General features: G+C 47.0%; 1 protein-coding gene across 1 annotated transcript in view; it reads left to right on the plus strand.

Moving 5' to 3' along the window:
• Positions 1 to 11,319: 11,319 nt before the first annotated feature.
• LOC147726098 (uncharacterized) overlaps positions 11,320 to 16,762 on the plus strand; it is a 66,980-nt gene continuing 61,537 nt past the window's right edge. The window contains exon 1 of the mRNA XM_086960206.1: positions 11,320 to 11,414. Within this exon, the coding sequence (XP_086816332.1) occupies positions 11,369 to 11,414 (46 nt within the window). The 5' untranslated portion in view covers positions 11,320 to 11,368. The remainder of the gene's footprint in view (positions 11,415 to 16,762) is intronic.

Genomic DNA, 16,762 nt, shown 5'->3' on the forward strand with positions numbered 1-16,762 from the left:
AGAATTAGCAACAATGCCGGCTGACACGACCAGCCGCACCGAAACTCCAAGACGGTGTGTTCCCGCGAGGCAGCGGCCGTGCGTGTCCGGGCGAGCAAAGAGGTCGCCAGCGTGGTGAGGGGGGCATAAATACCCCCCTCACCCCACCCACCGGACATGACGCGGCCCTCCCGCGCCCAGGAGGTGACTCCGCGAGAGTCCCTTCCCCTAGGGGAAATGGAGAGGGATGTGGAGCGCCCGATGGTACTAGAGGGCCGCCCTCCTGATTGGCCTCCTGCGGTGGCCTCGGGCAGCCGCAGAGTACTACAAGATGTATGAGCCACGTCATACCTAATGATAGACAGTTGAGTTAAAGAGTGCTGTTCAGGGTTAGCACAAACTCGAAATTCAAAATGGAACACCGTAGTTTAGGTTTCCTTTAATAATAATAATAGAATTACACCCCAATTAAAGTTTTTGCACCATTAATATATACATAGCTTTGTGCATGCTTTTCTTTGATCACATTATATAATTCACTGTTTTATGTGAGGATTTTAACTTATAAACGGCATGTAACAAAAAGAGGTCTCTTAGCAAAGCAGTAACCCACTGACCTCTTTACAGGATAAAAGATATGTACGTTTCGGTCTGTATCGTTGCCATTTCTTTGCAACAGGCTTATTAGCCTCTGTGATATTTTCCGAGTGGTCAAAATCGCAACTAGACAAAACGCCGACCTCTCTAAAGGAAAAAAAACTGTAATCCACCGGTGTCAACTTGTTATTTTTTTTAAGTGTTTGCCTTGAAGTTGCATTAGTGAAACAGCATGACAGTCCCGCATTGGATGTACAGCCCCTGGGACTGGTGCTGTGGACCGGGGCTGCAAAACTGTGTGCGGGGGCTGCCATTGCCATAAACTAATCCCTTCTGGGAGCCCCCTACGTAGGATGGCGTCATGGTGGGTGTTTCCGGTCTCCGGTGTCCTCGAGGAAGGCCAGCCCCGCCCCTCTGAAGCCGTCAGTGGCTCACTACGACAATGTCACGGGGGCGCGGCTCCTCGAGGATGCGGAAGGACGGCTCCCTATTGGCCAGCAGCACGAGCCATGAGGGTCCAACGATGACAACAACAACAAACCCCCGAGCACCGCACAGATGAAGCGTCTCTGGGGTCTGAGAGGCCCCTCGAGGACCGGCCAGCACTGGAGCACAGGCTCCCAGGCACCGCAGCCGCCCCGAGCACCGAAGGGTTAATCTGGCTGGGGGGGCTGGATTGGCATGTGTGGGACAAAGGGGCCACATATAGCACCGCGCCGACCCCAGGCCCCAGAGACAGAGCGCCGCACTGGTGGAGCGGTCTCTGGGGCATGGCTTATGAAACGGGCACCGCGTTCCCCAGGGGCAGAACCAGGCAGCACCCCGGCCCCAGAGCCCGGCATAGCTGCGGCAGGCTCTGGGGAGGAATCGGCCTGACTGGGGGCAGCGAGCCCCAGTAAACGAAGCACAGCCCAGGGCACCGCACGGCTGGAGCGGGCTCTGGGGCTGAATCTCCATGCCCAGGACAACGGGGACCACCACTGCTCTTACAGCGACTCGACCCTCAACCCCAGGCTCTCGGGTGAGTACAGGCAAGCAGTGGCTTTATTTGTAAAATTGCTTAGTTTATTCGAATGCTTTGTTCCCCCTTACAAAAACACACACACCCTGGAAAATGGTTTCTAGGAGCTATAAACGCCTTATGGGTATAGCCTAGTGTGCCTCCCAAAACCGCCAGAAATATGTTACAGTATTAGGTGCATTAAATACAACCCAAACCTGCTTTAAATACCTATAAAAAAGACATTCTAAATATAAAACAAGCCCCCCACCCCCATTTATTTACATTAAACAGCTAGTGTGCACCATTAGATTGAGCACTGCCATACTGATGCAGGCTTTTCACCCTGTGGTACTGGGTGGCCCATCTCTCCGGGAAACCTCAATTACGTAGTTCAAAACTGGCTTGTGAACGTGGCTGTGTGTATGAGCCCTTATGTTGACGTTTGTAAACCTGTTACTGCATGCTAATTATGCACTTGCCTCACTTTGTGTAAGGTTGGACTCTTAATAGATGTTAGTGATTTGGGGGTTTCATTTCAAAGCCTTGGGCTGTTTCCCAGGTGTGGTCACTTTACACTTTGACATCTGCTAATCATGATTGTCCCCTCTCGAGGGAAGTTTGAAGTAATATCTGTCCTTGAACCTCATTTCACATCCATGGGTTGTTTCCCAGAGTGGTCTCTTTGTACTAAGCGTTACGCAAACAAATGATGGACGGAATGCCGAAAGAATTGCATATTTACCCCCAGTCAAGAGATCTGGGTTAAATTCATCTTTCTTTCGCTCATCATGACACCCCAGTTTAGACCCAGCCATATGCAAATTAGGCATGGCCGTGTTCCTCATGGGACCAGTCCATCCCGAACTGCCAAGCCAGGTCCTCCCTGGACCGGAAACCGCATCCTGTTTTTCGGGGTATTATATGTCATCAGCCAGGCTACCTTAAATCCATTTGCACAGTGAGCAAGAGACCTCCGTCTGGGCATGCCTTTTCCACTTAGGGCAAAAAGTGTTACACAAACAAATGATGGACGGAATGCTACAAGAATCATACATTCACCACCATCAAGCGTGCCACCATGCCACCCTAGTTGAGAACCAGCCATATGCAAATCAGGCTTGACCCTGTTCCTCCTACATTTGCTTTCCATGCTCTTTAAAAGAAGAGTGTCTGTGTGCAGAGGCGTACACTGTGCAGAGGGATACTTCGAGCACAGACTGAAACACCTGTACCTACAGTGACCTCTTCAGACACCGGGTAAGGGACAAGCAATTTTGGGGAATCCAAACCAGCGCCCCTGCTGCAGGTACTAACCCAGGTCAGTACCTGGGACAATGGACTGGCCCCGACCACATTACCAAACAAAATGGGGTCAAACCTGACTCTTATCTTGTGATTTATTTACTGTTCCTTCTGATTGTTCATGATAAACCTTTTATTTCAAAATAGAGAAAGCGTTTTAGCTGTGCTGTTCTTAGGAGATCTACAAAACAAATTTGATCATTCGCATGCCTAAGCTCACGCAGATTTAGTAATTTCACAAACTGAAAATATTTTAATGTGACAATAAAAATTATTAGTTGCTACCCGGGCTAATTTTTCTCGTATCCAAGGATTTAAAGGTGTGGAAAAATGCAATTGAATGCACGTTTTTCCCTTGTTTTTCTCTCCACCAAGACAATATTTTTCCATGCAGAGATAACTGTACCAAACAGGAAGGGTCCCATAGGGACCCTGCCGAACCCCAATGAAAAAAAAAAAGTCTTCGGTGGGATCCACGGGTGCTGCTGAAAATGTAAAAAGAAAAAATCGAAGTGTTTGTTCCGCTCTTTGTTAATTATTGTAACATTATTCTATTAGACTGAAATACCTGCAGGGAATGTATGATGAAAGTCTTTTACTACTATGTCTATGTGATCCAGCGGGCTACCAACCTGCGGACATCTATCACTATATACTCATCTGGGCCCATAAACACACTCGCTCATATAGGCCGATGAACTCCGCAGGGGGTCAAGTTCATAGGGCTAACATTTTAGGTTCATTTGCTTATGAATTTCTCTTATCTATTACTAATCCTAAGCCCTTTCTATAACTAATGGATCTATTTTAGTTGAATAGGATTTGATTATTATAACATAGGTTCATTTACCTGATTATCTCATTGAATAATCACAGACTCGGGTACGTTTTAAATGTTTATCACATTAATCATAAGAGGAGAACAAATTACAGTGTTAACTTTATCTTTCGGAGGAAGTATGATCGGTCTATCAAATTTAAAATAAGATTTCACAATAATTAGCACGAGGTGTTTTAGCACTCTAATCCTCTGTTGCATCTGAAGAGGAATATCTCAGTTGTCACATAGTAGTGTTTATCATGTATGTTCTCTCTTTTTCAGAGTACAGCAGCTTTTTGGAAATCCCACACTGGCAAAAACTTGAGTTTTGCCTTTCACCCAACCCCTACAGGTTAGGATACGCCTTAGAGTGGGTATACCGCTGTGGGGTTTCTGGCCTGATGAATGCTTAGCTAAAAGTGCATCCATAAGCAGGAACATGTTGACCAATTTTCACTTCATTTGTTACATCAGACTATCCTGGTTAACCTAACCAGCCAGCTCACGCCCGTCTCACTTGTTTTAAACGATCACTGGTTTTCCACCATTAAAATTACTTTGGGATAAAACCAGTTATCTTTTAATCTACACTACCCTTACACTGACACCATCCTCACTCGAGAAAACCCGCTCTGCTGTAATTGAGACGTCGTAGCACACCAGGGGGACATTGGGTCCCTCTGGTCGGAACCCAATGATGAAGCATGTTACCAACTAGGTTGGTGGCGAGGGTTCTTTTTAAACCAAGAGGTTTCTCCCCATGCTGCCCTTGAAATTCCCTCTTTTTTTGCTCTTTTGTTGTTATGAAGGAACAATAACTAGTACCTCAGGAAAGAGAGGATAGATAGATAGATATATTTATTCGCACAATTCGCACAATTAGTTAAAATCATTGCAATTCATACAAAAAAGAACATAAAAACACTTTCTGCTCTCAATTTAAAAGAAAGAGGAACGAAAATTCATATCAGACACAGCAAAGGTTCATGGGTGGTATCTGCGGTAGAATTGTATTCATCTTTTCATAAATTTTACGAAACGGGCAGCCATTTGTGCTGAGTCCCCGTTCATACACTCCTCTAAGGCTTCTTGGCATGTCCGCACATTCAGTATTCTCCAGATGTGGTGCAACCAATACGTTCGAAGGGGGAGTAAAGTTCTACAGATCCACAAAACGTGTTTTAAATTTTCTTCCCGGTTGTTGCAAAAGTGGCACTGGGAGGACATATCTGCCTTGTACCTCCGTCCATAATTGTACGCCACCAGGGGGATTAGCCCAAATCATAGTCTCATTAACTGGTGTTTCACTGATGGCTTCATGGAGGATGACACGTAGTGTGGTAGGGTTTTGGATCATAGAGGCTTGATGCCCAGCTGCAATGTGATAGCTTTTTCATGGCTAGTGCCTCGTGTTCCACTGATAATATGTGTATTGTCAAATAAACACATCAGAACGTAATCACAGTTGTAAATAAATGGTCCTAGTGCCATTCGGCACTAGGTAATGATTTACACGGGAACTATTTACAGGACAGCGCCAATCGGGCCGCTGCCAGAACCATCACTCGTACAGTTAGAGTAAATGAAAGGGTGAAGAAAACAAGGTAAAGTCCATCACTAAATGTATGACAGCCAGGGCCCTCGGGTTAGATCATGACCTGGGCGACCTTGTTAAAAGTATCAGACCTAAACATAAGGCATCCTCATTAGCAGGAATCATAAACAATGGCCCCAGAATAACACGTCAGGTCAGCATATAAACACATTGGGCGCAAGCGTGAAAGAAAAACATTAGGCATACAAATAACGCATCAACAAATAACACATCATCGCCTTAGTGTCAGGCATGTAAATACCTTAACATGAGTCATTCCACTAGCATCAACCACTATGCAGGGAAACATCATTGCATGACAGTAGTATTCGGCATAGGAACCTGTGGCCATAATATCATAACATTAGACAGGAAGGTATCCTCTCAAGCTTCTCCTTAGGGTGACAAGAGAAAGTTATGCATCACCGTATTAGCATAAAAGTATTAGGCCAGGCATAGACATTAGCCTGAGGCATAAAATCCACAGCATAAGTCAAAGATTGAGCAGGCCATAGGCACATACAATATTATGCATCTCATCAGCACCAACATAATTACATAGTCAGGCCTGGAACTAGAACCCCGTAGCAAAATATTGGGCAGGCACAACCATATTCAGATGAGTCTCAAACCATGAAGCTACATCCCCATGGCCCTACACATGTGAGCCTAGGGGCATAATCTGGCCAGAATTACATCCTGCATAACATTGGGTACAGCCATATTTGCAGGCCCCACTCCCTAGGGAAAAGCATTAGGCAATAATCAGCAGTAGGGTAAACATGTCACGCCACCAACATTGCAAATTAGTCTTTCGGCGCTACCGCGCCTGGGGAGCTCCATCCTCCCAGGGACTCTAAAAGGAAAGTTGCCCAAACAGTGCAACTTCCCACTGTCCGGTGGGGCAATAGTGCAAAACTACAGTCAGCACAGGCCCCAGCAAGGGGGGGCATGGCTTGGACGCCGATCGGGATGGCGGCGTGAGCTTGCAGCTCCGCGCAGGGTCCCGCTATTTCTCCTGAAAACTGCACCCGGAGCGACCCCCGGTCGGTGTAACTGGCCTACGAAGAGTTGGGGAACCACTGGAGAGCGGCGGAGAGCACTTTGGGGTTTGCTGGCCCCGAGGAGACCTAATAAGACGACGGCCGAGGTGTCGCCCAGAGTGTGAAGAAAATGGCGACGGCACGGGTCGACGGCCTCTGAAACCGAAACTGAGTGGAATTGGCATCGGCTGGCGGGGTGGCCCGCCTCTGCGAGATCGGAGTAGTAGGAACTGTAGGTGCGGACCTGAGGAGCGGGGAGTTTGGTGACCAGCATTGGATCGGGGTACTGGGGGCGAGCACTTGTCTCAACTTCTTCTCCCCCCCCCCCCCCTCCCCCCCGGATCTGGCGACAGTGGGGTGGACGGCGCTGGACCTTCTGATCCTTAGAGTTGCGGACATTGCGGAGGCACTCTGTCGCGATCATAGCTGATGCGCACGTCCCCCTGGGCGGAGGTTCTCGGGACTTGGCGAGGCCCTATGCCCGTGTAGAGGCGACGGAGACACCTAAGATGGCGGCCGCGGGTGGAGCGACCATCACGGAGCAGGGCCGGGAGGACTCGGCCGCACTATCCCAGGTTGGCGAGGCCTCCCCGCCGATGATGGACCAAGAGCAGAGACTGCATCGGCGCCTGGATGCTATATTGGATGCCATCACCTTGACCAAGGAGGCGTTGCAGCAGGACATTGCGCAGGTCGCCACGGGGCTGGGGCTCCTGAGAGCGGATCATGCTAAGTTGGCAGATAAGATGAAGGACCGTGAGCAGCTCTTATTGGACCTGAAACCGGCGGTGGTGACCGCGGAACATAAGATAATGGACATCCTGACCCGGCTGGACATGCTGGAACGACAAGCGGAGGATGCCGAAAGCCGCAACAGACGGAACAACGTGCGGGTCGTAGGCCTGCAGGAACGAATTGAAGGGGAGGATGCGGTGGCCTACATGGAGGAATGGTTCCGGACTGTGGTGGCACCGGAGGGACTCACTTCCTTCTTTACATTGGAGCGAGCACACAGGGTGCCGGCTCGCCCACCAGCGCTTGGCCGCCCCCCCAGACCGATGGTGGTGAAGCTCCTTCATTATAAGGACCGAGACCTCCTAATCCAGAAAGCTCGGGCCTCGGGCCCATATGAGGTGGAAAACAGCAGAGTCACGATCTTCCCGGACTACACTCAGGCGGTCCAGAAGAATAGGGAATCCTTTCTGGCAGTGAAAAAGGAGCTGAGGGAGGAGGGCATCCAGTACTCCTTGCTCTTCCCGGCCAAGCTGCGGATAATCCTGGATGGGACCACGCACTTTTTTCAAACTCCGGATGAAGCATGGATGTGGTTGGAATCATATCGAGCTGGCACGGACAGGAATAACAAAAGTCGGAGAGATAAGCCTAAACCGCGTCAGGTCCGGAAGTCTCAAAGGATTCGCTCTCGCACTAGGCTTCAGCGAGAGAAACGGGAGGCCCAAATGGCTGCAGACAAAAGAGAGGCGCTTGCAGCGACGGCGGCCATCACAAGATCGCAGCCGGAGAGTGAACTGGTGGCGACGGACTCTGGCGAAGACGGTGGCAGGACTGGAGAGGAACTTTCGGAAGCGGAGAGCTTGAAGGGGCCGGTGGTCACCCCCGAGACGTCTGATGAGATTTTTCATGGCTGACTCTTCCATGGGACTTGGACACTGTTTTTGGTAGGGTGGCATCCTGTCGGAACTAGATGGGCCGCCAGGTAGGGTGCCGCATCGGCATTGCGGGATGGAAGGCGCGGGGCGCGGGCTCCGCTTGCCGGGGTCGGCGATAACTCACCCCCCCAGGGCCCTTAAGGCCTTCTGTGGTGGCGACCACAGGTTAGTCGGATGTGTGTTTGGTTAAAGGTTTGGATCGGGGCTGACACCCGGTTTGTGGGCTCCGTCCTGGGGAGTGGGGTTTGGGGAGTTTCTTTTTCTATAGTTTCTTTCGGGGGGGGCAACTGCTATGGTGTGGGTATTAACTGGCTGCACTTGAACTGGATCGCTCTATGCTGGTATGGGGACGTTACCTAACTTGAAATGCCTAACGTGGAATGTCCGAGGACTGCGAACTATGGTCAAACACCACAAAGTGCATGCTTATTTGGTAAGGCGGGGGGTTCAGGTTGCCATGTTGCAGGAGACTCATTTGACGAAACAGGAATGCACCGCACTACAGAAGAGATGGCGGTGTCAGGTCTTTGGCACCACTTACTCAGCGTTTGCTAGAGGGGTACTGATATGGGTGAGAGAGGGATACCGTTTCAGGTGCTGAATCAATTGGTGGATCCTGAGGGCAGATATGTGGCGGTAGAGGGGAGGTTGTATGGTCGGGATGTGGTTCTCAGCTGTGTATATGCTCCGAATGTTGATCAGGCCCACTTCTTCGATGGTTTATCCGGATCCTTGGCTTCTTTCCTAGCGGGTCCTGTGATACTGGGGGGGGACTTCAATTCGATCACGGATGTGGCCTTAGATAGATCTCGCCCTCCCCTCGTTGATTCCCCGGTACGTAAGCTAGCCATGCATAGGAAGGATTGGCAAGAAAGATGGGGACTGTTGGATGTGTGGCGGGAACAACACAGGGATGGTAGGGACTACTCCTTTTTCTCAGCACTCCATGCTCTACATGTTAGAATTGACTCGGTACTGTGCAGCGGGTCCCTGGCCCCATTGGTCTCCCACACGGAGTATCTGGCCAGAACCATCTCGGATCACAATCCTCTGCTGGTGCATGTCCAATGGCAGCGGGCGCGTTCCGCGATTCCAACATGGCGGCTTCGGCCCGACACCCTGGAGGACTCGGTGTTCAGTGAAGCAGTCCAACAGGGCATTGATCAGTATTTTAGTGAGAATGAGGGTACAGCCACGTGTAGGTCCACTGAATGGGACGCGATGAAAGTGGTGGTGAGAGGAGTATGCTTGGGTAGGTTTTCGAATGCTCGATTGTCGGTGTTGAATGCGCTTGTCAGTGCGGAGGAGAAACTGAGGGAGCTGGAGCGGCTTAGGCCGGACCAACCGGAATTGCAGGCCCGGTTACTGGAGGCCAAGGAGGTGGTGGCCACGGAAACGGAACGGTTACGGAGCTATGACTACAGACAATACGCCACTAGAGCGCATGCTGAACGGGATAAGGTGGGCACACTCCTGGCTAGGCTCGCTAATCCTGAACTCATAGGCTGCCCGGTCCTGAGCGTCAAAAATGTACTAGGGGAGACGGTATATTCCCAAACGGCGGTGCTGGAGTGCTTTCGGGCCTACTATGCGGAGTTGTACGAGAGTCAGTTAGGAGTGGAGGCGTGCGAAATCGCGGCATATCTGGAGTCAATGCAGCTTCCGGTACTTGACGATGACGATGCAAAAGACTTAGGTGGTCCTATCACGCTGGCCGAGATCAGGGCGGCCATTAAGCATATGGCGAGGAATAAAACGCCCGGGGTGGATGGCCTACCGATAGAATTCTACCAGAAGTACGTTGATAGTTTGGCACCCAGACTGCTGGTGGTGTACACGGAGGCTCACAGGTTGGGGGGTCTGCCCGGATCAATGAGGGAAGCACTGATAGTGCCCTTGCTAAAACCCGGTAAGGAAGCGACTGATGTGAGGTCTTACAGGCCATTGTCCATGCTGACGGTGGACTACAAGATATTAAGCCGGATCTTGGCCACCAGGTTGGCCCCACATATGACCGGCCTGGTGCACAGGGACCAGGCGGGGTTTATCCCCACAAGGAGCACGGCGTTAAATATTCGTCGCCTGGTTGGGATACTGGATGGTGCAGTGGATACGGACGATACCCATGCGGTGTTATCTGTAGACACTGAGAAAGCTTTTGATAGTTTGGAATGGGTTTATCTGGATGAAGTACTAGTGAGGTTCGGTATTGGTGAAGGGTTTCGCAGATGGACGAAGGTGCTGTATTCCTCCGCAACGGCGCGAGTACGTCTGGGCAGCCTGGTGTCTGCGGCTTATCCAGTTGGTAGGGGGACGAGACAGGGGTGCTCCCTTTCCCCTCTTCTGTTCGCACTGGCAATATATATATATTCAGGTTGCCATGTTGCAGGAGACTCATTTGACGAAACAGGAATGCACCGCACTACAGAAGAGATGGCGGTGTCAGGTCTTTGGCACCACTTACTCAGCGTTTGCTAGAGGGGTACTGATATGGGTGAGAGAGGGATACCGTTTCAGGTGCTGAATCAATTGGTGGATCCTGAGGGCAGATATGTGGCGGTAGAGGGGAGGTTGTATGGTCGGGATGTGGTTCTCAGCTGTGTATATGCTCCGAATGTTGATCAGGCCCACTTCTTCGATGGTTTATCCGGATCCTTGGCTTCTTTCCTAGCGGGTCCTGTGATACTGGGGGGGGACTTCAATTCGATCACGGATGTGGCCTTAGATAGATCTCGCCCTCCCCTCGTTGATTCCCCGGTACGTAAGCTAGCCATGCATAGGAAGGATTGGCAAGAAAGATGGGGACTGTTGGATGTGTGGCGGGAACAACACAGGGATGGTAGGGACTACTCCTTTTTCTCAGCACTCCATGCTCTACATGTTAGAATTGACTCGGTACTGTGCAGCGGGTCCCTGGCCCCATTGGTCTCCCACACGGAGTATCTGGCCAGAACCATCTCGGATCACAATCCTCTGCTGGTGCATGTCCAATGGCAGCGGGCGCGTTCCGCGATTCCAACATATATATATATATATTGTTTACCAATCCGATTCCCATGCGATAGAAGGAAGGCACTGACTCCGTGAATTTTACTCAAGAAAATTTAATCCGACATGCTGCACAGACGCGTTTCGGCGGAAGCCTCCGCCTTGCTCACTATATATATATATTCATTGAAAAAATCACAGGTTTCAAGGAGACGTTATAGTTAGAAATTAGCATTAAAAAAAAATCGAAATAGGATATATATCTTCACTCAAAGATGCCACTGCATGAATCCTTGACTTAATTAACAAAAAATATTTTCTTAGTTTTTCAGGAGCTGGGATAACTCTAGCTGAGTGAAACACATCAAAGCCATGGCGTCCACAAAACTCTGTTCCTTTCTTCTAACAGTGATCACAGGTTAGTGACCTCATATGACAATGTCACACAAATGTGCATAAGAACACTATGAATACTCACCAGAGGGATTAAATGCTTGGTAATTAATGATGTTAAATGGACAAGTGAGATAGACATTCCAACCCTATTCAACATGGACCCTTGCAAAGCTCCACTTAATCAATCTTGCTACATATCTGTACTCATGTGTAGCCACTTTAAATTGCTTTCCGCATTTATTTATGGTAAAATGATTTATTTAATATATTAAACAAATTTGGTTGCATATAGGGAGTTGAAAAATGTTAAGTGGTAAACACACTGCTTACTTTTACCGAAGTATTTATCCACTTGAACTAGTAGTGCACCTGGAAAGTTGTACCAAACACGCATTTCCTGGTATATTACTGTGCAATCCATAGAACATATTCCATGGGGGTTGTATGACATTACAACACATTCCGTTGCAACGCATGCCTTTACCATGCATTACCTTTACCACGAAAATGCCTTTACCATGCATACCTTTACAACAAGTTATTTTGTAAAATCATGCATGGTAAGTGCATATTCATGGCAAAGGTTATCTACTATCCTGCCCCAATTCCTATAACTGTAACTTTGCGCCCTCCAGCCCTCAAAATATTTATTTTAAATACCCCTCCCTTGTACCCCTGCGGGACCCCCAACCCCAATCCTTCTTAGAAATACCCATGCCTCGGATCCCTAAAAATGTTGGTCTGCGCGATTCTGTATAATTATGAGAGCTTCATCAGTGCACTTAATTTTTTGTGACTGTTCTTACTTTTTTAAATGTGTTTGTGCTGTGCTACAACATCTGTTGCACTGTGTCTGACAGTGCCCTTGAATATCCAACACTATGTGGGTCAGGAACTCCTTTTTCTTAGATGCGTGCACCTTTTTATTGAAACAAAAGTTCCTCCTCTTTTTGTTAATCGAATAACTTTCACTTCAGTGTTTGTTGATTTTGTATCAAGAGTTTTATTCTTCAATTTCTTTCTTGTATAAACAACCTTTCCTTATCTGCTGGTAATGTATACAAAACCGCCAACTGCCTCTACACAAAAAGTGAACGGTATGCTCTATTGCAGACATGTGTTTGTGGTTCTTCAACAGAAAAGGATTTATACGCAGTTGAAAAACTTAATAGTGAGGATTCTAGATATTGTTTACAACATAAGTCTCTGTTTGTGTGTGTTATAATACAATTGTATATCCCCGTGGGCATGCATCCCAACATTTTTTTTTAATCATTAATATACTCAGTTTGAGTTAATCAGTGCTATAAATCCTTTTCTGTTGAACCGTAAACACATGTCTGCAGTAGAGCACACCGTTCACATTTTGTGTATGGGTATTTGGCGGAATTGTATACATTACCAGTAGATCAGAATAGAGAATTATGGTCGAGGTAGTATTCTCCAGTTACCAACTACGAGATAGGGTTGCAGACGCGTTACCAATCATTTGATTTGAGAAGACGTAAATCACGTGAACATTTGAGGAACTGCGAGAGCAGCCGTTATTGAGAAAGGTCCCTTGCGCGTCTCCTGCAAAAGAAGCAGAATCCTTTAATGTAAGTGTATTCATTAAACTTTTGAAAGTATGTAACTGAGATATGAGAGCAGCCATGTATGAGAAAGGTCCCTTGTGCATCCCGAGTGAGAGAAGCAGCATTCTTGAAATGAAACTTTGTAACCGTGAACGCTGAGATTCCTCGTGCGTCCCCTGTGTAAGCAACGGTGATCTCTCGAAACAATGTAACCATTATTTGGAATTGTTCTGACAAGTCTCTCGCGCTTTCCCCGCGATATCTCAGCCCGCTTTTAGTTTGTGCATCATAGAATGTTAGAAGACTGCATGTCGAACATAATTGAACTGCAATGTTTTTGATTCAGTAAGTTTGTACAACGGTTAGAAGATTGTTACCTTGTTGAAACATCACTAGTATTCTGAAATGTAATAAGATCCAATAGAATCATGCAACTTGCTAGCTTAATCAGAAATGCTGACTGGGCGCATTCAGAGAATGCTTATACTATGATGAATCAATGACAGTTCAAATCGTTGTAACGTTTTTGTTTTTTTCGATTTCTTTTGAATCACATAAGGACTTTCATACATAATGATTGATCTGTGCTATTTATGTATTTGTTTTCAGACCCATGAAGAAGCGTCAAGTACGACCCGAAATGCATAGGGTTTAAATGAAACTGCAATTTAAATGTTTTCGCATCTGAGAACATAATACGCTAGAAAAGAAAAGGTTGTTTATACAAGAAAGACATTGACGAATAAAACTCTTGATAAGAAATCAACAAAGACTGATTTGAAAGCTATTTGATTAACAATAAGAGGAGAAACTTTTGGTTCAATGAAAAGGTGCACGCATCTAAGGGAAGGAGTTCCTGACCCACATCGTTTTGCTCTGTGCGATTCCCCCACCTCCAAACCCTTCTAAAAAATACCCCTCCCCTTCCCTGAACCCTAAAAGCAGACCCCTGCACGACACAACCCCCTCAGACCTGAATTTATTTTTTTTAAACTAAAAATCCCCTTACCTCTCCATTACTTCTTCTCTCCAAGCTCTTCCAAGGTGCGGTGTACGTCGTAAAGAGGAAGTAAAAGTGTCTTTCTGTTTCCTCTAACGACACCGGTAACCTCCACATCTTTCATCAATCAATGTTTTGTGTCTGTGAAGGCAACGGAAAGAGGTGAGATGATCATATTGTGAGGATAGGATTAGAATGGATTATTTAAAAATGTAACTAGAATGCTGGTGAGTGTGTTTTTGTATTTGAATTTCTTTTTAATGATCATTTAGAAGTGAATTAAAGTCTGCATTGTTTTTCCATTAGCGTTGTTCAGGAAGTGAAGGTTGGGGGTTACTTTCCAAATGAGGGCGGGCTGATAATTATTGGCAATCAATGATTGTGTGCTGGTTGGCACCGTTCATTTGTTAAATGTCACAAGAGCTTGTACCTTTACCACACATGCCTTTACTATGTATCTCGTAGTAAAGGTATGCGTGGTAAAGGTTATGCGTGGTAACCACGCATGCGATGTAATGCATGCGTGGTTTAGGGTGTGCGTGGGAACGGCCGCGTTGTATTGGCTGTGTCCCTTCCCTTGGCTGGCATTTCCCACACAGTATAATTGTACACAGTGTTGTTTTAAACATTGGAGACATCCAGCCTGATGCAAAAATGCATATTTTCCGTTTTCTTTTTGCTTTCTCCCAACTACCTTCCTTACCCCTATCCTTTGCGTTTCGGGGTGATCTTGTCTCGTTCCCACTCTGAATAGAGAGTAACTCCAGCCCTTTCCCATGAATCTGAACACCCCCCCCCCCCACCCACAGTGCTCTGAATAACAATTTGTTAACAATGCCTTCAAGATGCAAGAGTTCTTATGAGATATCCACTCAGTATGAATCATGAATGGGGGTATGAGGCTGATGTGACCCCCCTTTATATAAACTGGATACTGGGTCCACTGTCAGCGTCCAGTGGAGCTGTATAAAACAGGTGTCATCAGACACTATTGTCATCTAGATTGGGTACATGTTCATGCTCGGTCTATACATGTGGGGGCCCTTCATTTGCATCTACATTCTCATTTTTAAGGTCTGCAGACTGTAGAGAAGTGAAGTGCAATGTACTTTCTCAGCGCTGTGCTCAACACCCCAGCTCACCCATGCTCCTTTACTGAGTTTCCAATGCTATTCCTGCAAGGGGAGGCTGCACCTCTATACCTCGGAACTGAGGCATTTGTAGCAGAAGCCAACTTCCTCTAAAATTAGGGCAAAATACGCACAATGACGGGAATGGGCTGAAAAAACACTAAAGGGCGCTGTGAGTGAGAGCATTCTAGGTCTCTTGCAACTCACTTGGTGGACGTGGACTTGTGCCCCCTCTGAGATTAATTTACGCCCTCCTAGGGGGACAATTAAAAGACCATTCTGTTCATAGATCTGCAGACATTTTGCGTATATGTGCCTCTTTATATGCTCTACTAAAGCCCATGTAAAGTGCTTGGTTGGTTACAAACATGCTAAATGTTGTAAATGTTAAATGTTGTATACTTGTAAAGCGCACAGCTGCCCCAGCAAAGGGGCGTCCCGGCGCTGTATACCGCTGGGGAACCCATCCTGGCTTTCCCTGTGAGATGGTCCCTCCTGGGCATCTCCAAGGTGAAGACAAGCATCCCCGGCGCTGATGGGGCCGTTAGTAGAGAATAAGCTGAGTTGCTGAGTGGGACCCATGGTTGTAGTAGGCACCGAGGCGAGATTTGTCAAGTCCACTGACCATGGCCCAAGCCCCTGCTGCGTCAGGAATCGAACCCTGGTCCAGGGCCGACCTCTGCTTCCGGGTCTGCCGCCTCTAACCAGTGAGCCACACCACTCCACTATGGCTGGTGCTATATAGAATATCAAAATAAAAAGATAAAAGTTCTAAAGATTCCCAGTTTCCAATTATCCATGCAACCTCAAGTTTCAAGTTTAAGTTTATTTGTTTGATTAATTAAAATCTTACAAAAAAGTGACCTTAGAGAAAATATCAGCATCAATACACATTTAAAACATCATGCAAATAGTAAATGTCATTAATAAAAATAAAAATAAAATAGAACTAGGTAAAATTTTCCTTAAGACCTTTGGCAATCACATTTAAAATTTTTACAAAAGCAACATTCATTGGTAGGTCATTCGGGCTTAAGCACGCCATTATTGCTTGTCTACAGGTTCTTATATCTCGTGCATTAAACAACCTCCTGAGGATTAGTCTCCTTTCTGAGTCTATGGCAGGGCACAGACATACCAAGTGCACAATGTCTTTTCCCCCCTTGCAAAGTCTACATAACGTATGGCCCTCGTTTGACTTCCAGGGTGGAAGATGACACAAACCTGGCCATAGACCAAAGCGTGCTCCTATAAATGTTCGCTTACTTTGGGCTGACCATGCAGTATGAAGGTAAGCTTGGACTTGTTTTTTTTTGTAGCCATTTATGATTGGCCATGAGTGCTTACATTTTAATAATAGAGCTTTGTCTTTTAGCAGCGATAGGTGAGTAACCAGCTTATTGATTGTTTTTTAAAGCTTTCCTGCGTTATTGTGTTTTCCCAGATTGCTGATATTCCAAATTCCTCTTTTGCGTTGTTTAGGTATTTCAACGCTTGCCGTTTCTGGTTGTTTTTAACCTCTCTCCACATAGCTATAAACAATTGATTGTCCTGATAATTTTTTACTCTATTCCAAACTTTTAATATTTGGCCTTGCCGGGCATATAGCTGATTGTTCATACCAAATTCCATCCTTATTTGCGCTAATGAGGCATTACATGGTAGG

The sequence above is a fragment of the Lissotriton vulgaris genome, chromosome 3_1, assembly GCF_964263255.1.
Source record: "Lissotriton vulgaris chromosome 3_1, aLisVul1.2, whole genome shotgun sequence".
Lineage (NCBI taxonomy): Eukaryota > Metazoa > Chordata > Amphibia > Caudata > Salamandridae > Lissotriton > Lissotriton vulgaris.